The sequence below is a fragment of the Chenopodium album genome, chromosome 2, assembly GCF_948465745.1.
Source record: "Chenopodium album chromosome 2, dcCheAlbu1.1, whole genome shotgun sequence".
Taxonomy (NCBI): Eukaryota; Viridiplantae; Streptophyta; class Magnoliopsida; order Caryophyllales; family Amaranthaceae; genus Chenopodium; species Chenopodium album.
This window is the reverse complement of record NC_137835.1, coordinates 68,696,456-68,723,886: the sequence shown is the minus strand read 5'-3', so window position 1 is coordinate 68,723,886 and position 27,431 is coordinate 68,696,456. Positions and strand designations below refer to the sequence as shown.

The window sequence follows — 27,431 nt, the reverse complement described above, 5'->3', positions numbered from 1 at the left end:
ATCAATCCTAATAACTTTAGGAATAATAATTAATAGGCCCTCCTCTAGATCATTAGACCACATATAAAATTCATTTCGGGCCCAATTTAGTATTTTAGTCATAACTTCCTCATTATTCATCGGAATTGGGCTTATAATATATCGTTGAAAAGCTCTTTTCGAGTCCAATCCAACTACACTATTATTGGACCTTTATCATGGACCAAACTAAATTGAATTGACTATTTATAGAGTATAAAAAGAAATATTTTCAAAAATAGAAAGAGATATATTTTAATAAAAACAACTGCATCACTAGACTTTTCGCACTTTCACTTCGTTCGATAATCAAATGACGTGAAAGATATTCATCACCGGATTTGGTTTTGGGGAGACATATTTGGGAGTCTATAGATACTAATTTCCAGTATAGTTGTATGTATGGGATATCAGACATCAATTTGATTTTTTTTGTTAGTGTTATATAACTATTTGAACAACCACAAATGTGATGTATTTTTTTTTTTTGAAAAAAAAAAGTCATTTTGAATATATAATCACTCGTATACTTTATATGCTTCAACAAAGAGTATGCCTAATGAATTTGGTAGCCATGGTAATCATTAATACCGTGGCACTAAAACTAATTAACCATGGTAAGATTTATGGCGGCAAAGTTTATTTGCCACGATAGAATTTCTGGCAAAGAAGCTTAGTGGCCACGGTAATGTTCGTGGCAACAAAGTTAATTAGCCATAATAAAATATGTGGTAAATAATTTGTTAGCCACGTTAATATTCGTGGCAAGTGTTTTTTTCCCCATGTAAATGCTCGTGGCATAAATCTCAAAATTTGTCACAACATTAATTTTCCCGTGGCAAATTTCTAGCCACACCTACTTTTCCACTAGAGAAAGTTTTAAATTCCCGTGGCAAATTTGCATTGCCATAGGAATTTTAAACTAGTGCCAAGTTTTTTCACGTGGCACAAAGGTCAATTTGTTGTAGTTAGTATATATGTTTATGTATATGTTCATTTATGTATCCACAATTTCTATTGTTTACATATGAAGTATGCATTTAAATTAGGAAAAATTGTGAAGAATAATAAAACGACCTTTTAACGGTTTTCAAAAAATAAAATGACCTTTTAATTATTCTTGAATAAAATGACCTTTGACATGCGTCTTCTATAAATAGGATATAAAAAAAAAAAAAAAAAAGGTTACCTGCTTTAAAGGTTAACCAAGACACGTGTCACATAGTGATTGCTTAGGATTTATTATTTTAATTTTTCAAATTTTCTTTTAAGTAAAATGTTTTAATTAAAAAAAATTAATTTAACAAAAAAAACCCCTTTTTGCCAAAACCGTCAATTCCGCTCAACCCCTTCCCCAATTTCAATTGCCTCCCTCTACTCCTCCGTGCAACGCCACCGGCATCGATCCCCTCCCCCTATCTTCCTGGAAACGCCACACATCCCCCTCCTCTTTTTGCATCCCGTAGCGCCCCAAACCCTCACGCTTTGCCTGAATTTTCTATCTCTGTAAAGTCGTAAGGTCTTAACCCATGGTCAAAAGTTTTCCTTCACCAATTTTGTTCTGGACCTTCCTCATTTACGGCAATATAATTAGGGGTGTCCATTATTCGGATAAAAACCAAAATCCAATCCAATCCAAACCGAATTATCAATTCATATCAGATCCAAAGTTTGAATCGAATAATACGGGTTGTATTTTTTTGAAAATTCGGATTTTCAAATTGGATCGGATTGACCTTGTTCGGATCCAAAAAACCGAAATAACCGAATTATAAAAGTGTTATTTTACAAAAAAATATTGTTAATATTAATCATGTTAAACTATGTTTACGATTATAATAATATTAATCATGTAAACTATGTTTTCAATACTTGAATAAATCATGTACTACTATACTTTCAAGAATTGAAATTTTATTATTGCAATTATATTTTTATAGTCGCATTATACCCAAAAAAATTAGCAACGTATTTTAATTCATATTTTCGGATTGGATCCAAATAACTTAATTATAATTCGGATTGGATTTGGTAAGTAATTTGAATCGAATTGGTTTAAAAAATTAAAAACCGAAATTTATTTCGGATCGGATTGGATTTGGGCTAAATCAAAACTGAAAAACGAATGGACACCCTAAATGTAATCTGGTATAAGTGTATTACTGTAAACCAAATTTACTTTGAAATGTCTATTGTGAGCCAATTTCTACTTCCATTTACAATTTCCATTATAACCAATTAATAAAAGCTGGTGAAAATAGTTTACCAATTAATATGCAACAACTAATATGATTAGATACTTCTTTAAAAAAAACATGATTAGATACATTAATTTGACCCTTATTTGATCATTTACTCCGAAATCGAACTTTTTTCTTTTGCAAGTGAATCTGCTTTCACTGAGAAACAAGTACTTGCTTGCATCAATTCGGCCGGGATGGTGGAGGCAAGGGTGGGATTCGCTTGGGCTGTCGGGGGTGTGGGGGCTGGTGTTGGATTTTGGTTAAGATGGTGGGGGGTGGTCGATGAGGGATGGGGTTTTGGCTGGGCTTGTTGGTGGGGAGGGAGGTTCCGGTTGGTGGTGGCTGGAAATGATGGGTTGGGGATGACTATTTGTTTTTTAAAAAGAAAATGTTTTTCTAAAAAAAAAAACTTGTAAAAAAAATTGAACGATCACATGAAGACACGTGTCCCAATTACCATAAGTCACTAACCAGTTACGTTATATTTATATAGATGATGCAAGTCAAAGGTCGTTTTATTGCGCAATAATCAAAAGGTCGTTATTTTTGGAAGCCGCTGAAAGGTCGTTTGTGTTTTTAAAATTTTAATTTACTTCATATATGTCCTATTATTTAGATAAAGAAAATTCTGTTTAAAGACATTTCTTTTTCGTCGATTAAGTATTAGTGACAATTTAATTACTTATAATAACTATTTATTAGGCTATCATATTAAAAAAAAACCCTTATCTAGAGTATCAATTGTTCAATATCTTATATTGATAATTAAACAACTTATATATGTCTAACATTTTTAGAACTATGGTATTGGATTTTGGAGCGATATATATATCATATATTTCCTATAGGAAAGCCATATATTTCTCGCTCGCTCGTTGTCACTGATGTTACCCACGACATGACAACATTTACAACCAACTCACTATCGATGGTATTTGCGACTCCCGAGGAATGGGATGGTGGAGGTGAAAATGTGATATACTGATACATGATTAGAAAGGTTCAACAATAATACAACCTTGGCAAAGTTGATGAAGGTGCGACGATCTAATTTTCATAAAGAGTAAGGATATTCTTGCCCCTGATTCTCATTATGTTAGGTGACTCACGATGAGTCCAAGTCACACAATATTAAAGTCAATTATCTTGCCAAAAACTCACCTTGGTCAAATCGATGCAACTAGTTTGTGATAATCAAAGTTATGGGCTATTTGGTTCACACGGGGTAAACGAAATGGAATGAACAAATGGAAAAAGAAAAGAATGGAATGAAAATAGCTAATATTTTCTGTTGTTTTCTTTAGAAATAAAGGGAAACAATCTCACTAATCCCACCACCACCACACAACACCCTAATTCTTTCACTTTCCACCTTTTCCGGCCACCACCCAACCACCAAACCACTCTCCGCACCTCCCCCACCATTCGCCGCCCTTCTCCGGCCCTCCCCGTCCCTTGTCGTCCCCCGCGAAGCTCTCCCCTCCCTCGAAAAACCTCCCTCGCCCCCGAAAACACTATAAACTAGTCTCACTCCTCGCAAAATCCGTTGACTGACCGTTTTACACTGAGGGAGAAAGGTTTTTTTTTAGGTTTTTACGAGGATGGGAAAGGATTCGGAAGTGCGGATGGTCGGCACGGGAAGGAAAGGTGGGGGAGAGGTGGGGGGAGGGGGAGAGGAGACGAGAGGTGACGTGGCAAGCCGTGGTGAAGTGGTACGAGTTTTCGGTGATTTGGGTAGGTATAGGGATGATAATTTAATCCAGATTCGATCCTTAGGAAAAAGTTCGATTCGAATCCAAAATAGAAAAACTCCGAGTTTGGGAATGGAAATAGGAATGGTGGTGTAGTAGTATGGTGGTGTAGTGGTGGCGAAGGAATGTGAATAAAAATACCTAGGGGGTGGGGAATCAAATTCGAAAGGTTTGAGAGAATTAAGAGATAAATGAGAATGAAAAGAAAAAACACAAATTATATATATATATATATATATATATATATATATATATATATATATATATATATATATATATATATATATATAAAAGGAGTATAGATGGAATGTTGTGAATATAGTCCCAAGTTGAATTTGAAACTTTGAAATGAAAGGGTGAATTTTGATTAATCACCCCAATTTTCAAACCTAAATAATCCAACTTAATTTAGTTGTTATTACCAAATTGAGTATCTTAAACGCTCTAGAGGACAAAACAATGTAAGAACACAACCAACAAACCCTTGTTACCATTTTCTTACATCATCTCTTTTACTCTAAAACATCTCATTTAAAAATCCCCATTTTTTCTCTCTCCTCCCCAAAATTCCCCCAATTTTCCTCCTTGTCTGAACAAAAACACCAATTCCTTTGAAAACCCTAACAATGGCGACGACGGTTGAGGGAGAAGATAGGGTTCTTGCAACAGCTCAACACATAGTCAAGAGTCTTCGAACCTCCAAAGATGTCACTGACGATATGCTTCTCATCCTCTCCACCTTCGACAATCGTCTCTCCAACATCTCCGACCTCATCGGCGGCGGCGGCGGCGGAGATGGTGGTGGTGCCGCCGGAAGTTCTTCAGCCATGAATTCCAATTCCATCTCACCCGAGATCTCTCGCCTTGATTGCGCTGAAAAAGTCATTCTTCGCCATGAAAACCCCTTCAACGATTCCCCAGATGATTGCTGCGAATTTCTCGCTGCTGTTGATGAAGTATTGGATTTGTTTGCAGATCTTAAGGTTCAGGAAAACCCTAATTTCATGGATCGCGCTGAATCGGCAGTTCAATCGGCGATGTCGAAGCTTGAAGACGAGCTTCGGAGGGTTCTATCGAGGAGCGCGGTTCCTTTGGATGCTGATAGGCTATACGGTTCGATTCATCGTCGGGTTACGCTGTCGTTCGCTTCGCACGACGGCGATATTATCGACGAGGAATTTGGTAATTTCAATCACCCTTTTCATGAAAGAGGGGGTAGTTTGGCGGGTGATGTTTCAGTCGATTTGATTCATCCAGACGTGATTTCGGACCTTCGTGAGATCGCTGATCGTATGATTCGAGCAGGGTATGAGAAGGAATGTTATCAGGTTTATAGCAGTGTAAGAAGGGATGCATTAGAAGAACATTTAGGGGTTTTAGGGGTTGAGAGATTGAGTATTGAAGAAGTTCAGAGGATTGAGTGGAGTGCTTTGGATGAGAAGATGAAGAAATGGGTTCAAGCTGTTAAGATCTTTGTTAGGGTTCTTCTTACTGGGGAGAAGCATCTTTGTGAGTTGATATTCGACGGGGCCGATTCGGATTTGATCAAGGAGGTTTGTTTTGTTGAGACTGCGAAAGGGTGTGTGTTGCAGTTGTTGAATTTTGGGGAGGCTGTTGCGATTGGGAAGAGATCCCCTGAGAAGTTGTTTCGAATTCTCGATATGTATGAAGCTCTGGATGATACATTGCGTTACTTGAGGGCGTTGTTTTGTGATGAATCCGGGGAGTTTGTTTGCGCCGAGGCTAGAGGGGTTTTGGATGGGTTGGGTGAGGCAGCTAGGGGAACGTTTATTGAGTTTGAGAGTGCTGTTAAGGGTGAAGTTTCGAGGAAGCTTGTTCAGGGAGGTGAGATTCATCCGCTTGCTCGATATGTAATGAATTATGTTAAATTGCTTGTTGATTATAGTGCTACCTTGAATAAGCTTTTGGAACATGATGTAAATGAGGAAGAAGCAAGTCAATCACAGAATAGGTCCGATGGGGATGAAGTTAGGGAAATGTCGCCTCTTGGGCATCGTTTGACAACGTTGATAAGTTCATTGGAATCGAACCTTGAGGAGAAGGCAAAGTTTTATGATGATAGTGCGATGCAGTATATATTTCTTTTGAATAATAAACTCTACATATTACAGAAGGTGAAAGACTCTGAGCTTGGCAAGCTTTTAGGAGATGATTGGGTTAAGAGGCGTCGTGGGATCATTCGAAAATATGCTACTAATTACCTTAGAGCTTCTTGGAGCAAGGTCTTGGCTTGTTTGAGGGATGAAGGAATCGGGAGTGGATCAAGCAGTGCCTTCAAAATGGCTTTAAAGGAAAGGTTTAAAAACTTCAATGCTTGTTTTGAAGATATATATAGGACTCAGACTGCTTGGAAGGTCCCCGATCCCCAACTTAGGACTGAGCTTCGAATATCTATATCCGAGAAGGTTATACCTGCATACCGTTCGTTTTTGGGGAGGTTTGGTCCCCAATTAGAGAATACAAGACATGCTTGGAAGTACATTAAATACACAGCTGAGGATTTAGATGGCTATTTGTCTGATTTGTTTGAAGGAACACCTGGTGTTCTCAACCATATGAGACGCAAAAGTTCATAGAGCTCTCACCTGTATAGTAGGTAATGCCCTTTTCTCTCACAAAAGGGCTTGTTCGATCCCCTTTGTACCTGTTGGGTCAGGCTTGATAACATGTTTTTCTTTTTTTTCTTTTCTTTTTTTTTTTTTTTTTGCCTTTTTGTTGTATCTGTTAATGTTAAAGAAAAAAAAAAAAAAACTATGATCACAGGTTTTTTCCGGTGAAATATGGCTGTTGCACGACATAATGTAATCATATTGTAAATTACATATATAATTCTCATGTTTGCTTTGTCATACTTCATGTTTTCATCACTAAAATGCTCAAACACCCTAAGTTTAAGGTTAGCGTTCTGTTATTTTATATCTTGTCCTAGGCTAATGTGTAGCGTAACTTGAATAGCAGCTGCTGTTTATCAGAATTTATTTTCTTTTGTAGTTTTTGCTAAGCTCTTGGTAGAAAGGTTTTAAAGCTTTTGAGTTTTTATCTGTAATTCTTTCTTGCTGTTGGTCTTGCTGATTATTCTGTGCTTATTTGGCTCTGTATTTACACTGTCTTGCTTATTTTGTTCAAAACAACAATAATTAGTGGCTGCAGAAACTTGGACTATGTACTTGAATTTGAAGTGTGAAGTGCTGAGAATCTGTCGGGTTTTAACTTTATGAGTGTGCTTAGATAGAGTTATTTGGAGGGAATGGGAAGGGAGAGAAAGTGAGGGGTGCATCCTTACTTGTTTGGATATGATTTGGGGAGGGGAAAAGGAATGGACTTGAGGAATCTACTTTTCTTCTTTTAATATACCAAATCTTACCAATACATTTGAACGATTTGGAAGGAAATTGCAAGCTCACTTTTTCCTACCCTTCCCTCTCCTTCCTCCCCCTCCCTTCCCACTAAGATTGCTATCCAAACAAAGTGTTCAAGTCTTTAGAAATCAAGTCAAAATTTAGATTTGTTCTGTTCACTAAGGTAATAATACAAGTGATTTTCTTGTGATTTTGAGGATTTATTACGTGTGTAAACATGGTGGAATTTGTGGTAGTGACCAAAATACAGAGCCTGGTATGAGATTAATGTATTGTCACTGTTTTCCTGAGATTTTGAAGTCTTGGAACGCGTTGCAATGCTGTGTTAGGTTAGAACCCTTGTTTCTTGCCTGGTTAGTTGAGAAAATTGTCAAAAATCATAAGTAACATGCTTTCTTATATATATATGTGGGAGAGGAATTTATGCCTTGGAATCCATTTACTTGTTGGTTTGGCTTAGTACTTTTTTCTTGCATTGGACAATTCTTGCCAATTTACTGCAGAAATGTTTTAAATTGAGCCAAGTTTTACTCCTGGGAATGTCTAACCCTTCTCTGTGGATGTATTTCGCTTGCCCCTTTATCTGAATTAAAGCTGAATTGAACTTCTGTAATTGATACCTGTATGGCTGTATGGATTTTCTTGACATTCTGTATTGACCCTATTTCTGGTTGCCAGTCATCTAGCGATGTGTATTTTCGATGTATTCAGTGATGATAGGCACCCAAAAGCCTTGTGTTGTTGCCCTTGTTGGTCTTGTAAACACGTTACTATATATGAAAACTTATGCATGATTTTTTGGTAGTAAACTAATAATCTACCTGTGTTTTAAATAACCTTGCCTGTAATTTAATTATTACAAAATTCTGTGCTTTAGATCTGCGTTCGCTGGAATTGAACTAATCAACTGGAAGTCCGCTCCATCTTTGTTTGGGACATAATCTTTCACTTCGACTAGGGAGAGTGCTGGAGTAAATTAAATTTAGCTATTGCTTTAGGAAAAATTCTTCACTCTTCAGGCTAGAGAAATCATGTTGTTGCTGAAGTCTCGAACTTATCTGTGGTATATGCTGAATTCAAATCTCAGAGGCTGTTGCTTGTTGTTAACGTTTGGAGCATTAGAATCTAGATATATGCTTGATTACACGGTAAAGTAGGTGTAATATTACTAGATTTAAGCTTTCTTTTTGAAGCTCCTAGTGTGTAAGATTAACTCTGTCGACGCAGCTTAGCCGCTTAGGTGTTGATACGTTTGTATTGTGATGATGTAGGGTTGGTTTGCTCACACTCTCCAGTTTGATGGTTCTTCTGATGTGTGTAATCTGCTTATTGAATTTGCTGCTTTATTTAGTAATGTACGGACTAGTATCATAAATAACAGTACTTTAAGAGGGGTTAATAAAAAACAGCCTGCCATCTTTAACTTTTGGGTATAAGTTAAGGTGTTACATTTTGACTTCTGACATAGGCTGGCATTGTTTTATGCTGTACACCTCTAGCTATTGATGCTGCTTTAAATCATGAGAGAATTATGGAGTAATCCCTCCGTCCCTAAATTACATTCCTCTTTGAAAATTTACACGGGAATTAAGGAGGAAAGAATAAGACAAATAACAATAATTAGATAATGCAATGGGAAGTACAAAACATTAAATAATGTTTTGGAATAAAACAAAGATAGATTAGTGATTACTCATGACATGTTATCAATCCTTTGCAAAAAAAAAAAAAAAAAGGACCAATCACATGCTCCTAATTGAAAATTTTTAACCAATCATATTCATTGTAATTTGGCACAAGAATTCTCAAAAATTAAAGGGTGAAAAAGTACATTAGTCAACCAAATATTAAAAGTGGAATGTAAATACATTAATTATATATTAAAAGTACAACTGAAAAAAAAGTGTATTTGGGATATTTAGAAAAAAAAAACTTACTAAAAATAGAAAGGTGGAATGTAATTTTGGAATACCCAAAATAGAAAGGAGGAATGTAATTTAGGGACGGAGGGAGTAGCTATTAGCGTCATGTCTTTGTCCGCGATTTCTTTGGTACTCATGGAGTACCAGGCCCGTAGAAGGCCATGTGCAAGGTGCCCCTTAGCACAGGGCCCCCAATTTAAAGGGCCCAATTTTTTTTTTCCAATTATTTTTAAAAAAAACTAAATCTTGTTTTTATCGTCAGAAGATAGCAAAGAGGAAGGAGAAGCAACACTACAACATTCACGCATTCAACTTTCCCAATTCCCATAATCCCATTCAATCAATTCAACCTTCCATATTAATTTCTCCATGTTTCCAAATTCCTCCCTAATTACATCAATCATGGAAAATTGTATTGCATATTTTCCCATTCAAGGAATTTCAACGGAAAAAAAAAAATAAACTCAGTCAAGAAATCAATTTCAATCTTCCGAATTTCTTGTTATCAAACGGTAATTATTTTCCCATATATATGGGTTATCTTCCATTCAATCATCTTCATCTATCTATTCCCAATTGATACAATTATACTTTATACAAAATCAAAAACGAATTGAAGGGTTGAAGCAATTTTTTTTTTTTTTTTTCTTTTTGAGGGGAACGAATTGAAGCAATTGAAGCAATCGATTTTAGGTAAATTTTTTATTTTTGTTTTTAATTATCTCTGGGTTTGATGATTTCAATTGAAGCAATTTTTATTTCTTTTTTTTTTTTTTTTCGGCCCTGCTTTGAATGCTTCGTGTTTTCTAGTAAATTTTTGATTTTTGTTTTTAATTAATTCTGGGTTTGATAATTTCAATTGATGAATTGAAGCAATTTTTATTTCATTTTTTTTTTTAATTTTTCGGCCCTGCTCGTGTTGCAACAGAGACATTAAGTGAGAATTTGTTCTATCTTTTATGTACAGCTTAACTAAAATTTTGCTCAAGATGTTTTAACTATTATGTACATCTTCTTTCTGTGATAATTCGTGAACTCGTGAAGCAATCTTGATTGTTATTTTTGATTTTTTTTTTTTTTTTTTAATGTCAATTGAAGCAATTTTTAATATTTGATTATACTCTTCTGTAGTTCAGTACAATGCTAATAATATCTGGAAATTCTAGAGTCTAGACTATTGCACGCTATTAATCTAATTAGCTGTATCGTACAATTAATCTAACATCCTACAAATACGTACTGTGGTAGTTTAGATGAATGTCATTCAAAATAGAACCAATGCACAGCTAATCAATCATAAAACAAATTTAATCAATAATTATATACGAATGAATGAATGGTTAAAATTATACAATCATCTGACATCAAAATCAAAGGAATGGATGCTCTAAGATTCGTAAACATATATAGCAGATTTGATTGATATACAACAGATGGGAGACTAGTTCTGTATCTAACAATTTTATTTTTTTGAAGGTCCAAATTGGTCGTATTCTTTTGAACAAAGATTGAGAATCAACGTTATCGAGTAATTTGCCAATTCGTCCAATTGATTGAAATAAAGTTTCTGCTTTCCAGGTTTTTTCAATCCATATATATGATACTGTAATTTTTTTTTGTGAGATTATGCCTCCTAGAAAGTATGAATCTGGGTCTCAAAAGCGTAACAAAAAGAGAAAATTAGAAGTGTTAATTAATTCTCAAAAAGGTTCTCTTGATAAATTCGTTATAAAAGAACCTCAAGTTCCTCTTGTTGAGCCCGTTGATGATGTCCCTATTGAGAATAATAATGTTGATGTTGATGATATTAATAATGTTAATGTTGATCTTGTTAGTGATATGCCTATATTTGCGGAGAATGTTGATGATGTGGATAATATTTTTGATGATGTGCCTAGTGTTAATTCAATGTTGACGATGTGCCTATTGAGAATGATAATAATGCTGAAAATATTGATGATATGCCTTCTGATAATGATAATGTTTATCACCGTGAAACTAGTTATGTGCCTAATATATATGATCCTAGAGTTTGGGATGGTCTTGATTCTAAAATGATTGATTTATTAGTGAAAAATGGTTCTAAAAAAGATAATTCTATTGTGAAAGGTCCTAAAGATAAATCTTCAAGACGATTTACGGCTAACTTGTATACTAGAGTTTTATCAAACGGTGAGAAATGTGATAGGGAATGGCTTGTTTATTCCAAAGAGCTTGATAGAGTCTATTGTTTTTGCTGTAAAATATTTAAAAAGGGGATGGGAAGAGGACAATTGACAAATGAAGGATTTTCAGATTGGGGGCATGTAGGCTTTAGACTTAAAGAGCATGAGACAAGCATAGATCATGTTAAGAATATGACTACTTGGTATGAGTTGCGTCTTAGGTTTCAAAAGAATCAAACTATTGATAAGATGACTCAAATGCTAATTGAAAAAGAAAAAGACCATTGGAAGAAAGTAATGCAAAGAATTATTTCAATTGTCAAATTTCTTGCCAAACATAATCTAGCCTTTAGTGGTTCAAATGGGAAACTATACCAAAAAAGTAATGGTAATTTTTTGGGCTTGATTGAAATGTTGGCCGAGTTTGACCCAATCATTCAAGAACATGTCAACCGTATTACTAATAATGATATTCACTTTCATTATTTAGGTCATAAAATTCAAAACGAATTAATACTTTTGCTTGGTTCTGCAATAAAAAATGAAATCATTAGAAAGATAAAGCAAGCAAAATATTTCTCGGTAATTCTTGATTGTACTCCCGATGTTGGCCATCAAGAGCAAATGTCATTGATATTAAGATATGTGAATGTCTCTAATTGTAATGTTTGCATTGAGGAATCTTTCTTAGGATTTTTGAATGTAAATGATACAACTGGCCAAGGGCTTTTTGATGTTTTACAAAATGAATTGAAAAATCTTGATCTTGATATAATGGATGTGCGAGGACAAGGCTATGATAATGGATCTAATATGAAAGGAAAACATCAAGGAGTTCAAAAGAAATTTTTGGATTTAAATTCTAATGCTTTTTATACTCCTTGTGGTTGTCATAGTTTAAACTTGACATTATGTGATATGGCTAACACATGTAGTAAAGCTAGAGACTTTTTTGGAGTCATCCAACGTATATATACAATTTTTACAGCTTCTACTAAGAGATGGCAAATCTTAAAAGACAATGTAAAAGGACTAGCTGTTAAGTCTTTGTCATCTACTCGTTGGGAAAGTCGTGTTAAAAGTGTTAAGGCTATTAGATTTCAAATGTCAGATATACGAGAAGCTTTACTTCAAGTAGCCGATAGCAATGATAAGGATTACAATATAAAGAGTGAAGCTAAATCCTTAGCAAATAATGAGCTTGGTGATTTTGAGTTTTTAATTGCAATAGTAATTTGGTATTACAATCAAAGGATATGCTTATTGATGTGGCTATTAAAAAAAATAAGAGGGTTGATTTCTTTTTTTGAGGGGTATAGAGAAACTGGTTTTTATGATGCTTTGAGTAAGGCTAAGGAAATTGCTATTGAAATGGATATTGATCCTATATTTCCCCAAAAGCGTGAAATTAAAAGAAAAAAACATTTTGATGAGAATCCAAGCACTTCATCAAATGCTCCTCTATCTCCAGAAGAATCATTTAGAGTTGATTACTTTCTTTATATTGTTGATCAAGCTATTAGTTCTCTTTATAAAAGATTTGAGCAATTTGAGGAATATGAAAATATTTTTGGTTTCTTATTCACTCCTCAAAGGATGAAGTCATTGGATGATTTAAGTTTGAATTCCTCTTGTTTGAATTTTGAAAATGCACTTATGTCTAATGAAAAATCAGATATTGATGGGAATGAATTATTTGTGGAGTTGAAGTTGCTTAAAAAAATTTTGCACAATGACATAAAAGGACCTTTTGATATTTTGATATTTTTGAATGATGTTGGTTGTTTTCCTAATGCTACTATTGCATATAGAATTTTGTTGACTATTCATGTGACAGTTGCAGCTGCAGAAAGGAGTTTTTCAAAGTTAAAGCTATTGAAGTCATATCTTCGTTCTACGATGCTACAAGAAAGACTTAATGGATTGACGATGATAGCAATTGAGAATGATCTTCTAGAGAAAGTGGAATATGAAGACTTGATTGATGATTTTGCCTCAAAGAGCGTTAGAAGAATATCACTTTTCAAATAAATAGAAGTTAATATAGCTTAAGTTGATATGAGCCTTGAGTTGTATTTAGTTACTATTATCAACATAAATAAAATATCCGAATTTAATTTTGCGTAATTGAATATGTCATTGTTATATGAAAGCATTTTTATTTTGCAATGTATATATAGGAAAATTGTGCATTGCCAAAATTATAGATTAAAAAAAATGTATAATTTTAACATTATTAAGGGCCCCTTTTTCGATTTGGAACAGGGCCCCTAAAATCAATGCTACGGCCCTGTGGAGTACCATGACCCCAGGTTATGTACATACTACCTTCGTTACATATTATTTGCAATGATTTGATATAAAGTAGAGAGGGAAAATGTCAAATCGTTTCAAATAATATGAAACGGAGGTAGTATGTTATTTTGATGTGACTTATTATTTCATTATGTAAATATGTTATTCTAAAAATAATTATATATTATTCCATATGGGCATGCTGCATGCATGCTATTTAAAATATTTTGCATCATTTTTTTTTCAAAAAAATAAATAAAAATAAAAAATAATTATAAAATAAAATATTTTGCATTATTTTATTGCGTAAAGTTCTTTTGTTAATTTGAATATTGCATGCTCCGTTCATGTAAGTTTTAAATAAATTAACCCAAGTTCTCAACAAAATAATTTAATGTTCAAACAATATAACAAAAGTTTTAATATAAAAAAGGCAAAATTAGCCACTACATTCTAAACTATGACTTAGGTGCACTGAGCATCTTGAACTATGCAAAGTAGTCAAAACACCACCAAGTATGGTGTTAGGTGGGACGCGTGGCTTAAATGAAAATTTTTAGCCACTTATTTCATCGGAGGAGGTGAATTCATGTGTGTTAAGTTGATAGAAGACTACATAACTGTTCTGCAGAGTGAATAATTACCTCCTCTCAATGAAATAAGTTGCTAACTTACAAATAATTCTTAATTGGGTGGGAAAGAGAAAAAGTGGGTCCCATTAACATCTAATTGGATGGAAAACATTATTGGATAGTATGGGTAATTATAAGCAAATTATAAAAAACGGGTAGTTATTCATAAATCAATCTATCTTTTCTACACAAAATTTCCAATTCTTATTGAGCTATGTAGTAATAGTAAAATTTCTCTCTAGTATATGGCTTCGTAAATTGTTTGGAGATCAGAACAGTACAATTTATTTTAAATACTACATAGAAAAAATTTAGAGGAGAACATGTAATTGAACAATATCTCAAGGTTGTCTAGGTTGAATTTGACTTAAGTTGAATATGTGACAAGACAATTGAATTTTGGTCTACTTGAATTGAATTTAAATAGCGATTACAAATAGTGAAATAGTAATAAGTCGAGTTGAATTTAAATCGGGTAGTTTTAATTTAATGAAAAAATTGATATTTATAATTCCAACTTTACCCCATTTATTTTAATAATCTCAATTTTGAGGGTTGTTTACTTTCTTCAATCCCAAACCGGTCAATAAAATTTAATAACCTATTATATCAGGTTATTTAACACGTGTCAAGACCTGATTGATCCAAAAATAATAAAAATAATAATAATAACAAAACCCAAAAATAAAAAACACCGCCCCCTCCCCTTTCCCCAACCATCTCACCTTAACACCAGTTGGCTGCCCATCCACCATCGCCAGTGTCGCCGATTTTCCCCCCTCGGCCCCTCCCCGAAACACCGAACACTCTTGCTTAAACGAAGCTGCTTCATCTACTACCTTTATTATATGGTTGGTCAATTGAATTAGCCTTTTAAAGATCTATTTAACCAAATCCTCTATTTTTGTACCTCAAATTCTTCCCTTTTCAATTGGGGTTTCTATATCTTCAATAAACTGAACTTGAATACAATGTGTTCGACGTTTTGCCGCAATGAACCCAGAAATTAAAAAATAAAAAATTGTGAAGTGTTGAGACTTATGAATAGTGTTGAGACAATTATGTCCCTCGAAATTTTTATTTACATATTTACCCTTATATTATATTTGTTACTTTAGTGTTGAGACAATTACGCCCTTAAAATATTTATACCACTTATGAATAATATTGTTGAGACAATTATGTTCCTAAAAATATTAAATTACATATTTACCCTTATATCAAACTTTTTACTTCATTTTTATGAACAATGTTAGAGACAATTATGCCCTTAAAATATTTATTTACATATTTATACTGAAATATATTTGTTCTATTTTTATGAACAGTATTTATATGCTAAAAATATTGGTTTACGTATTGGCAACAACTAAAGTTGTGGCATAAGACCAAATCAAAAAAGCTCTCCGGGTTTGGCTAGCTAGGGTACAACAGGCACGTGCATCGTGCGGGTTAGTCACCCTAATATTTTCAAGTTTGTGAGATGTATTTGAGCATGGGCTTAATTGCTTATGAATAAAATTGACTAAACGGGGTGAGAGTAGAGATATCTCAAGAGGTTAGAGATTCGCTTCACCGATGTGTATAATCTTACTTGACTCCTATTATAAAAAGGCGAGAGTAATATCATAAATAAGAAGTTTGAAACATAAAGCTATTTGAATTTGGATTAATTATTGAATGAGTTTATAGATTATAATCATACATTTAATAAAAAAAAATCTGAATCCATAATTACACATAAAGACATCAAATAAGTCAAGTTGAAATCTTTGCTTGAAAAAACATTGTCAAGATAATTATCAAGAAATTAACAAAAAAAGCTAAACACATTTGTCTAATTATCTAGCTAAACATTTTTTTTAAAAAAAATATCAAACTAAACATCACTTGTGTAATTGATATCTTGTACACTTGTGTGCATCCCTTACCTCCCCCTTCTTTAAAATCATTAGGAATTTCCATCTATCAATACACATTTATATATACCATAAAAAAATATTTTGATCTTTTTATTTTTGATATTATTCTCGCCTCTTTGAAATAGGACTTAAGTAAGATTTTAGACATTAGTGGATTGGATGGGTATGAAACATAAATTTATTTAAAATAAATTAATTGTGTACAAAATATCATTTTTCTTCAAAAAAATGTGAGAGGTTCATTCATCTCGCTATTTTATTAATTGTGGTGATGATCTTATTTTTGATAAAATTGTTATTTTAAATAATATATATATATATATATATATATATATATATATATATATATATATATATATATATATATATATATATATATATATATATATATATATATATAAAAATGAAAAATTTTAAATATTTAAAAATTATACATATGATCGTGAATAAAATATTATAATGTATAAGTACATTTTAAATTTTTAATAAATAAAAAATTATGGTCCTGGCGAGGCTCGAACTCGCGACCTTCGGCTCATAAGACCAACGCTCTAACCAACTGAGCTACAGGACCTTATGATTTTAATTTTAAAAATTTAATATTTTATATAAAGATACAATGATTCAAATTGTATGTATACATTTATTTTCCTACTGTTATGAATTAATCATGTGAGAGATATTGTCATACAATGATTCAAATTGTAATATAAGGTTCGAAACCATAACCTCCAATATATATAGGTAATACTTTTACCATCTCAACCAACTATTATTAATGTTTAATGTTTCACATGATATTATAATATTCCTTTCATTTATTAAGTAAATTAGAGTTAATATAATTTATTTATTTTTCACAAGAACAAAATATAAATACATATGATGTTAAAAAAAAAAAAAAAAGGTGACATTCAAGTTAATGCCCAAACCACTACACACACTAGCTACACAAATATTCCAACATAATCAATATATATTATTTAAACCCATGGCAAGACATGCTATTTTTCCATGTGTCACCAATTTTGCCATTTGGCATATATTGTGACGCCACATCATACAAATTCATTAATGATTGAAAACTCAATATATGCATAACCTCTATATATTAATGTTTTGTTTAATTGAAAAACTTTTCATATACATAACACTCTATTTAAATTTCCCTAGCTTAGAATAATGTAACTCCTTAATAATTGCATAATAATAAAATTTGTAAGAAACTAAACATTACTCCATATTTTTATGCATTAATTTTGCCATTTGGCATATATTGTGACGCCACATCATACAAATTCATTAATTATTGAAAACTCAATATATGCATAGCCTCTATATATCAATGTTTTGTTTAATTGAAAAACTCTTCATATATATACATAACACTCTATTTAAATATTCCCTAGCTTGGAATGTAACTCCTTAATAATTGCATAATAATAAAATTTGTAAGAAACTAAACATTACTCCATATTTGTATGTATTAATTCATAAGATTGTAATTATTGAGTAAAAGTTTTGATTTATATATATTACAATTGTAATTATAGAGTAATTTTTTAGGGTGCATTATGGAGTATTCCCTCTATCCCTATTTACTTGCAACATTTTGACTAGACACGCTTGCCGATGCACATGTTTGACCGTTGATATCTTTTATTATATATTTATATAAGTTATAAAAAATTTATATTAAAAAACTATACATTAAAATAGACCCAACAACATCTTACATGATTACATTGATTTTCATATATTAATTAAAAAAAAGATGGTCAAAAAGAGATGTGTGAATAGTGCAAAAAATCAAATCGTTGCGAGTAATTTGGGACGGAGGGAGTAGTATATATATTGACATTTATACACATTTGATTTATCAATTATATTTTTATTATTATTATTTTTTTTACATTGGATTGATTTATCATTTACCCTATATGGAGGGTCAAACCACCTCATACAAACAACTAACTACTTAAGCTATCTGTAGACACCTAAAAATGTCTCCCCAAAACCAAACCCGATGATGAACAACCTTTCACCGCCACTATTGGCCGGGTTTAATATTTAATCCCGAGAGTGCTTAAAAAATCGTATTTTATTAAATTCATATTTTTGAACAGTCCATGGATTAGTCTTGATGTTTGGTAAAAGCATAGTTTTAATTTCAGCCCAAACTTATTAATTAATTTTAAGCCCAAACCTTTTTTATTTTATTTTTGGCCCAAATCTTTTATTTATTTTTATTTAATTATTTTCTTATTTTTGTCCGAATAATAAAAGTCAGAAGAGGCCCGAAATTGTCAATCGGCACTTAAAAAGCCGAAGGAAATTAGGGTTAAAAATGTTTTTAGACGGAAAATGGACTGGAAATTCCCGCGCCACGGCAGACTGCCACCGTGTCACGGGAATCCATCCCGTCTGACGGTGGGTCTTCCCGTGACACGGGAGGTCTGCCGTGACACGGGACATTCCGTGTCTTTTCCGCGTAAACCCTTAACGTGTTTTTTATCCCGTTTTCTGAAAATTTCCCGCGTCACGTCAAAAATGTACCGTGTCACGAGAAAATGTACCGTCTGACGGTGGAGCTTCCCGTGTCACGGTATAGTCTGACCGTGTCACGGGATACTTTTTAGGGTTTTTATCATTTTAGGGTTCCGTGTGCTCCCTCAGCACATTTTCCCTATAAATACCCCCTCATTTCTGATGAACGGGGCACCGAGTAATTCTATTATTTTATTTTCTCTCTTCTAATTAGCCTAAACACTAGCCTACCCTTTTCACTTCAAAATTCCTTCTTCAAGCACTCAAAGGAGTCCATATTTTACTCGAGGTTCTGTCCTTAAACCAAGGCGTGAAAGGTAGAACTGTTTGAGGGTTTGGCCCCAAAATCAACTTTATTTTATTTAATTTAATTTAGTTATTGTTTTATTATTTCCTTGAAGTTACTAACTCGTTTATTATTTTGTAGTTACAAACAAACAGAATCAAAGTAAGAGTCATGCTCCTTTTGTTTTTATTATTTTTCTAACGATTTTATGTTGTTTTTGAATTGTGATTAATTTGGTTTTAATATTAATGTTTATTCTATGATTATTTTTATGATCACCATATTGCATGTTTAAAGGGAATATGTAATTGAAAATCACGCCTAATAAGATAATTTGGACAATCGGTTTAGGTTCCTTTTAATCTTATTATTAATTGAAGTGATCACCAATATTTTAGAATTATGTGTGCATTAATATTAAACCAATTTAGTTAAATACTAGTTTGGAGCGAATTGAATTATTGTTTGTATGCCTTTGAGATCACAGGAATGCTTTTCACTATAAGAATCGAGTAGAGGCCAATACAGGCGAATGTGACTCCATGACTCACTTCGTACCATCATCCCCGATCCTCCTTTCGTGGTTCCAAACCATATGGAGTTAGTAATCTCATGGATTATGAATGGGGTGTAACCTTCACGGGTCAATCGTTGTTGCCTATCGTTGTCCCTTATCGTGGTTGCCTTTTATGATCCGTGAACGGTTTACAAGTTCCTTAAAAACTTGTTGGCGGCTCCCTACTTTATTTGTCCCTAATCGTATATGTTAATTCCCACTTCCTATGAGTGCCAAGCATATTTACACATGCTTAACGTAGGCGCACTTCGAACGACGCCTAAAATTTGGCGACTCCACTGGGGAGGATTCTTAATTATTTATCGATTTGAGTGATCGGTATTTAATTAAGATGAGTGGATGAGACTTGAAAGATTCTTGAAAAAATATTCCTATGATTAATTAGGCATTTTTGCATCTGCATAGACGTTTTAACGTCGCGTTCAGGTCTGCCCCGTAGGAAAAATTGGATAACTTGGTTGCGCACGAAGGGAAACAGGGCACCAGTCAGATTTTCTGACTGCCATGCCACGACAGAATCTTCCGTGTCACGGTACAGTGCACCGTCTGACGGTGCACAATACCGTGACACGGGAATTTCTGCCGTGTCACGGAAGTCCTAAAATCAGTCCGGTGGTTTATTTTCTTTCCTCACAGTCGACTTCCTTCGATTTTTCTGAAAAAACATATGTGTTCTACATGCGTCTTAGCCCCGGGGGATTTAAGCTCTATCGACCCAAAAACGCTCATGGCAATAAGGGTTCATCCGAGTTATTAAATCCACCCAAACCATGGAGTCGAGTTCTATTTCATCACGAACTCGCGGAGCCGGCCGTTGGCATACACCCTCAAGGGAGGCTGCTTTGCTAACGCGTCCAAACTCTTAACCATGATACCCTTTTGACACCCAAAGCTTGACCAATAGTTGAACATAGATCTTGACTCTAGGTTGCGAACTTTTTTACATCATCGTGCCTAAATGCTATGTGGTTGTTTGATGCTAACCCTCATGTGTTTGCTCTTTTGTTTAACCCATGACCGAGGGTTTTTATTCTCACATAGTAATTTGTACGGACCTAAAATCGGTTAAAATCTGGAAAAATCACAAAACTGACCTGGAACTGCGCACCGTGTCACGGCATGTTCTGCCGCGCCACGGTGAACAGTGCCGTGACACGGGGCTGTCTACCGTCTGACGGTAGACTGCACCGTGTCACGACAGTCTTCACCGTGACACGGCGCCCAGGAAAGTGTCCTGACAGTCTTTTTTTTCGATTTTTATGCGAATGCTGTGTCCAGTTTTGTGTCGTGTCTAGCTATGCGGTCAAAACACGCGTCTATAACCTCACTTAATCATTCACATATCGTGTTCACACACTTTTTTTAGTCGTGCACCACTTTTTGACCGTATTTTAGGGAAGTCTCGTTTTTGTGTCGTTTTTTTCGGAGTAAGTCGGATGGTATCCTCCCATATGTTTTTTTTTTAAAAAATAAAAAAATAAACAAGTAGAATTTCAAAATTATAGATTTTTAATAAATTTTTTTTTCCCGAATAGGTCAAGGTTAAGTTTGGTCATTAAAGGTGTGTTTGTTTCGGTGTCACAACACTTGGTCAAGAAGCAGGGGTAGATTGTTACGGTTCGAGTCCATACCTCAACAACCTCTTATACCAAAGAGGCGTACAAGGAAACCACCTCAATCATCTCCACAAGATCCATCTCCAGTCTAATTTCAACCAATGGCCACTAAGGAAGACATTGAGAACCTCAACAAGACAATCGAAAGATTGTCTGACATGATGCAAACACTCACCACTAGAGTCAGCACTGTAGAACAAGACAATCAAAACAATGTCACTACTGCTGCAATGGACAAGATTAAGGAACAGATGAGCAAGATTTCTGAAGAGTTCACTTATGTGGAACAGCCTGTCACCTCTTCGTCCATAAGAGACAAGCTTCCTGAGAAGTTTTCCACTGCCGACATTCCCAAATTCAAGCCTACTGAAAATCCGCTTTTCCACTTGAAGGCTTTTTCTGCAACTATGGCTCTTAAGGGAGTAGATGTGACACTCTTCCCTACGGTGTTCCCTCTTTCCTTAGAGCATGCCTGTCAACAGTGGTTCTATTCTTTGGAATCCAAGCATGTCGTGACCTGGGAGGATGTTGCTGAAAGCTTTATGAATCGTTACAAGTGTAACATCCAAGCCAAGACTTCTGAACGTGAACTCTCCATTCTCAAACAGAAAGAGAATGAAGGTTTCACCACTTACTTAAGCAGGTGGAGAGAAACAGCTGCGCTCCTAGTGGATCCTCCTAAGGAGAAGGAAATGGTTCGCTTGTTCATTGCCACTCTGACTCATAAGTACAAGCAACACTTGAAGTTTCTGCCTCTGAGTACCTTTGAAGCTGTATACGATATTGGAATCAATATCGAAGATGAACTGATGAAGTCTGTTGGTAGCAACAATAACAACAACACTTGGAAAAACAAGAAGAACAACACTCCTTCTTCTTCGTCTTCTAAGCCCAATAATGCTACCAACAATATCAACATCAATGATGTGATAGCCCTTAATGCTCCTCCTCAAAGATTCCAAAGGCAAAGGAGGGTTTATACGCCTTTGGGAATGACTTATGATGCTGCTTATGACCGTTTGCATGGTCAGGGACTGATTATGCCAATCGGACCATTTCCAGAACCTCGACCTGAGAATAGGACCGCTAGCTATGACCCCAATGCTTATTGCAAGTTTCATCAAGGCAAGGGTCATAACACTGAGAAGTGTTGGAGGCTAAAAGATGCAATCCAAGACCTGATCGATGCTAATCAACTTCCGGTCCCTCCAGGGGGCAAGAAGCCTAACATTCAAACAGGTCCTCTTTCTGATGCTTTGGCTATCATGGGAGATGAAGTCTCCTTTGATCCGTCAATACTCATTCGACCTATGAATGAACCTCTGCCGGAAATTGTATTTATCTCAAGTACTGAAGAAGTGAATGGAATTTGGGATAGTGATGATGAAGACGTCTATCTCAAGGATATAGCTTGTTCATCTCTTGGCACTAGTGAAGATGTTTGGGGGGACTTTGAGGTCAAGGTTCTCACCAGAAGTGGACGGTTGCAACAACCTAACCCACCTCCACCTCCACCACAATCACATCCGATAGTTGATCCCATCGACCCTGTAAACAGCGATGTGGTCAAACAATTGCAAAAGACCAAGGTGGAGATGAATGTATGGAAGCTTTTGGCCACTTCCCACGAGCATCGAAAGGCTGTGATGAATGCTCTGGTGAAGATAGGAGTTGATGATGACATGACTCCTCAAGGATTGGTCAACTTTCTCACTACTGAGCTGCCAAGTACTAGCAATCTGATTTCGTTTTCTGATAAAGATCTACCCCCGGAAGGGGACCAACATAATAAGGCCTTACACCTCACTGTGGTGTGTAGGCAGATGAATGTTCCCATGAGCCTGGTTGATAACGGCTCTGCAATCAATGTGTGCCCACTCCGTACTGCAAAGAAGTTGGGCATAAAGAATGAAGAATTGACTCCCTCCACTCAAGGGATTCGCGCTTATGATAATACTCGCCGTCAAGCCGTGGGTACTATCATACTGAATATAACTACTGGGGCCATTGAACGTCGCACCAAATTTCAGGTGGTGGACATTAAGGCCTCTTTCAATTTGTTGTTAGGACGCCCTTAGCTTCATGAGATAAAGGCGATTCCATCATCGCTTCACCAGAAAGTGAAAGCCATAGTTGGAGGGGTTCCGATTACTATCGATGCTTCTCCTATGCGCATTCAAGTTATTGATACTCCTATTGTCCATGTTGAACATGACGAAGAAGATGAAGATCTTTGGGGATTTTCACTAGATGATGTTCTCGTGATCGAAGAGGAAGAAAAGTGTCATCTCGACTTCGATCCCTATTCAAACACCAGTATCAATTCCATTCTGAAGAAGCAAGGTCATTTCCCTGGAATGACCCTTGGACTCAAGAAGAAAATGGCTGAATCTTGGGGCCATCTTGGTGCACTCAAGAAGGATACTTTTGGCTTGGGATTCAAGCCAACAAAAGAAGATCTTAAACGAGCTGCATTGAAGATGAAGGCTCGCAATAATGCCCGAATCAAGAAGACGGAAATGGCCATGGATCCATATCCGTTCACCCTCAATGGCCAGTACATCAAAGAAGGGGAAGATTTCCCATGCTATGAATTCCCTGAGCCATTCGTCCATGATGGGATCCGTGAACCGGATTCGAGGTGTTCCTCGATTGTGACTTCGTTGATAAAGGCGAAGAGCTCTCCACAGCCGAGAAGCCAGCTAGCCTGAACCCTAATGATCTGGGAAGCAACCTTCTTTTTGGAATGGATAAAAATGAGTCCAAGCCGGTCCGCAATGATAACTCCGAGCTCGTTCAAGCTGTCATAGCGAACAAGGATTTTGACCCCTCCGAGTTAATCGTCCAAGCTGACAACATTTCAAGTGGATGGCGCAAGACATTGAGGATCACTACGCCGAGTGGAGAGAAGCTGGAAATAACCGCTGGCGAGGGTCCTATGTTTGATGAGTCTGAGTCGTCTGGGTCCGAGTCCGAGTCTGAGTCTAAGTCTATAGACGAGTCCTTAGAGTCTGAGGCCGACCCTCTTTCTGCTATAGAGTTCAACCCTGAGTATCTTGTTGAGTCCTCTCTTCCTAGTCCTAATAATTCTGGTGAGGTCGCAGCCGACCTTGCCTCTTTTGATGTATTAGCCAATGAATTCAATAAAATGAGTACCTTTGCTTATGATGCGTGCCATTCCCCTAGCCCTGATCAATATTGCTTTGCTAATGATAAAAATGACAAAGAAATAATAAAAGCAATGGAAGAACACGAAAATAAAACATCAGTTATTGAAGATACAGAAACAGTTAACATTTCCAATGACACGACTGTTAAAGAAGTAAAAATTGGATTAACACTAAGTCAAGATGAACGCAAAGAGCCAATTAACTTGCTTAGTGAATTTGTTGATGTATTTTCTTGGTCATACCAAGATATGCCAGGAATTGACAGGGATATAGCTCAGCATACGATACCACTCATTCCAGGTATGAAGCCTGTCAAACAAAAGCTGCGCCGAATGAAACCAGATGTGGCTCTCAAAATCAAGGAAGAAATCAGGAAGCAGTTGGCCGCAGGTTTCATCAGAGTATCCAAGTATCCGGAATGGATAGCAAATGTGGTTCCAGTTCCAAAGAAGGATGGAAGGGTCAGAATGTGTGTTGATTACAGGGATCTCAATAAAGCAAGCCCAAAAGATGGATTCCCTCTACCTCACATTGACATTCTGGTTGATAATACAGCAAACCATGCACTCTTGTCATTCATGGATGGTTACGCCGGATATAATCAGGTATTGATGGCCGAAGAAGACATGGAGAAAACCACATTCATCACGCAATGGGGTACATATTGCTATACGGTAATGTCATTCGGGTTGAAAAACGCGGGTGCCACCTACCAAAGAGCAGCTACAGCATTGTTACATGACATGATGCACAAAGAGGTGGAGGTCTATGTCGATGATATGATCGTTAAGTCTAAAGATCGCCCAGGCCATATTGTTGCACTTCGCAAGTTCTTTGAAAGACTCCGCAAGTACAACATGAGATTAAATCCAGCAAAATGTGCATTCGGAGTCACGTCAGGCAAATTACTTGGATACGTGATCAGTTCTCGAGGGATTGAAATAGATCCTACAAAAGTAAAAGCGATCATGGCCATGCCACCACCCAAAAATGAGAAGGAGATTCGAGGCTTCATTGGAAGATTGCAGTATATGAGTAGGTTCATATCAAAGCTCACAGCGATATGTGAACCTATATTCAAGAAGCTTAAGAAGAATGTCCCAGTCACATGGGATGATGATTGCCAAAAGGATTTCGACAAAATCAAAGAGTATTTGGCAAATCCACCCGTGCTAGCGCCAGCAATACCCGACTTTCCTCTTCGACTCTACCTTACGGTCAGAAGAGAAACGATGGGGGCAATGCTAGTACAAGAGATCGAAAGCAAGGAGAATGCAATCTATTACTTGAGCAAGAAACTTCAAGGATATGAGACGCGATACACACCACTTGAGAAGTTGTGTCTCGCACTTGTATGGGCCGCACAGAAACTAAGACATTACATGCTCACTCATACAGTGCATGTCGTGTCCAAGATGGATCCTCTCAAATACTTGTTCGAAAAAGCAACACTCAACGGCAGATTATCAAGGTGGATAGTCAATCTTGCTCAGTTTAACTTGAGATTTGTGCCACAAAAAGCCATCAAAGGTTCTGCAGTTTCTGACTTCTTAGTAGACTTTCTGCTAGAAGAAGCTGAAAAGGAAGAAGATGAGTATGATTTCCCTGACGAAGATTTACTCATGACCGAAGATGATAGCTGGACGCTCTATTTCGATGGAGCTTTAAACCAAAAGGGATGTGGTGTAGGAGTCTTGCTCGTATCACCCAATGAAGAGCACATCCCAATTTCCATGAATCTCGACTTTGATGTCACCAACAATGCCGCGGAATATGAAGCATGCATTTTGGGGTTAGAAACAGTTGTCGCCTTGGGAATTAAGAAACTCAGAATCTATGGGGATTCTTCACTAATCATTTACCAAATCTCCAAGAGATGGAAAGTGAGAAGTGAAAGTCTCGCTACGTATCAAGCTCATTTAGAAACTCTCACGGAGCAACTAGATGAAGTGGAGTATACGTATTTGCCAAGAGAAGAAAACCAATTCGCCGACGCACTAGCTAAATTAGCATCAATGGTGCGAATTCCAACTGATACAATCAGAATGCCACTGACCATAGAAAGAAGATATGAGCCGGCTTATGTTCATGCACTTGACGATGAACAAGAACCACAAGAAGAAGATGAAGAGCCATGGTATACAGACATCCTTAATTATGTGACAAGAGGAGAATACCCTCCTAATACTGATAAAAGGGCACGCCGTGCTTTGAGGCTCCTGGCCTCACAGTATGTGCTCATCAGGGGAGAACTCCACAAGAGAACTGCAATGGGAAGAAATCTCTTATGCATAGCCAAGAAAGAAGCACATAAAACTATGGAAAACCTTCATGCCGGTATATGTGGAACACAGATGAATGCGAAGATGTTAGTCCAAAAGATTCAACGACAAGGTTACTATTGGACTACTATGGAGAGAGATTGTCACGAATACGTCAAGAAATGTATGAAGTGTCAAGTCTACGCAAACTTACAGCATGTTCCACCTTCACTTCTCTACACGTATACTTCTCCATGGCCTTTCTCCACTTGGGGCATTGACATCATTGGAAAAATAACACCACCAGGACAAGGGGGGCATGAATTCATTCTCGTAGCAATCGACTACTTCACCAAATGGGTCGAAGCTGCCTCATATGCCAAGTTGACGGCAAAACACGTAGCTCAATTCATTGAGAAAAATATCATATGTCGCTATGGGGTACCATATGAGATGATCAGTGATAATGGAACACATTTTCAAGCTGAATGCGCGAAATTATTACAGAAATATCATATCAAGCATCACCGATCATCACCTTACAGACCACAAACAAGCGGAGTAGTCGAATCGGCCAACAAAAATGTGAAAACTATCATCGAAAAGATGACAGAAAATTACAAGGATTGGCCAAGTAAGCTACATT

General features: G+C 35.9%; 1 protein-coding gene, 1 non-coding gene and 1 pseudogene across 2 annotated transcripts; 2 read left to right on the top strand and 1 right to left on the bottom strand.

Annotated features, from left to right (window-relative positions):
• Positions 1-4,509: 4,509 nt before the first annotated feature.
• LOC145600055 (exocyst complex component EXO70B1 pseudogene) lies at positions 4,510-6,884 on the top strand (annotated as a pseudogene).
• A 4,056-nt stretch (positions 6,885-10,940) lies between these two features.
• On the top strand, positions 10,941-13,631 carry LOC145574772 (uncharacterized). The gene is made up of 2 exons (XM_081632633.1): positions 10,941-11,233; positions 11,317-13,631. The coding sequence occupies exons 1-2, from the start codon at positions 10,941-10,943 to the stop codon at positions 13,508-13,510; spliced, it is 2,487 nt and encodes an 828-aa protein (XP_081488759.1). The 3' UTR covers positions 13,511-13,631.
• Positions 13,632-16,828: 3,197 nt separating this feature from the next.
• On the bottom strand, positions 16,829-16,902 carry TRNAI-UAU (transfer RNA isoleucine (anticodon UAU)). The gene has a single exon. It is a non-coding gene; the product is annotated as a tRNA-Ile (tRNA).
• Positions 16,903-27,431: the final 10,529 nt, after the last annotated feature.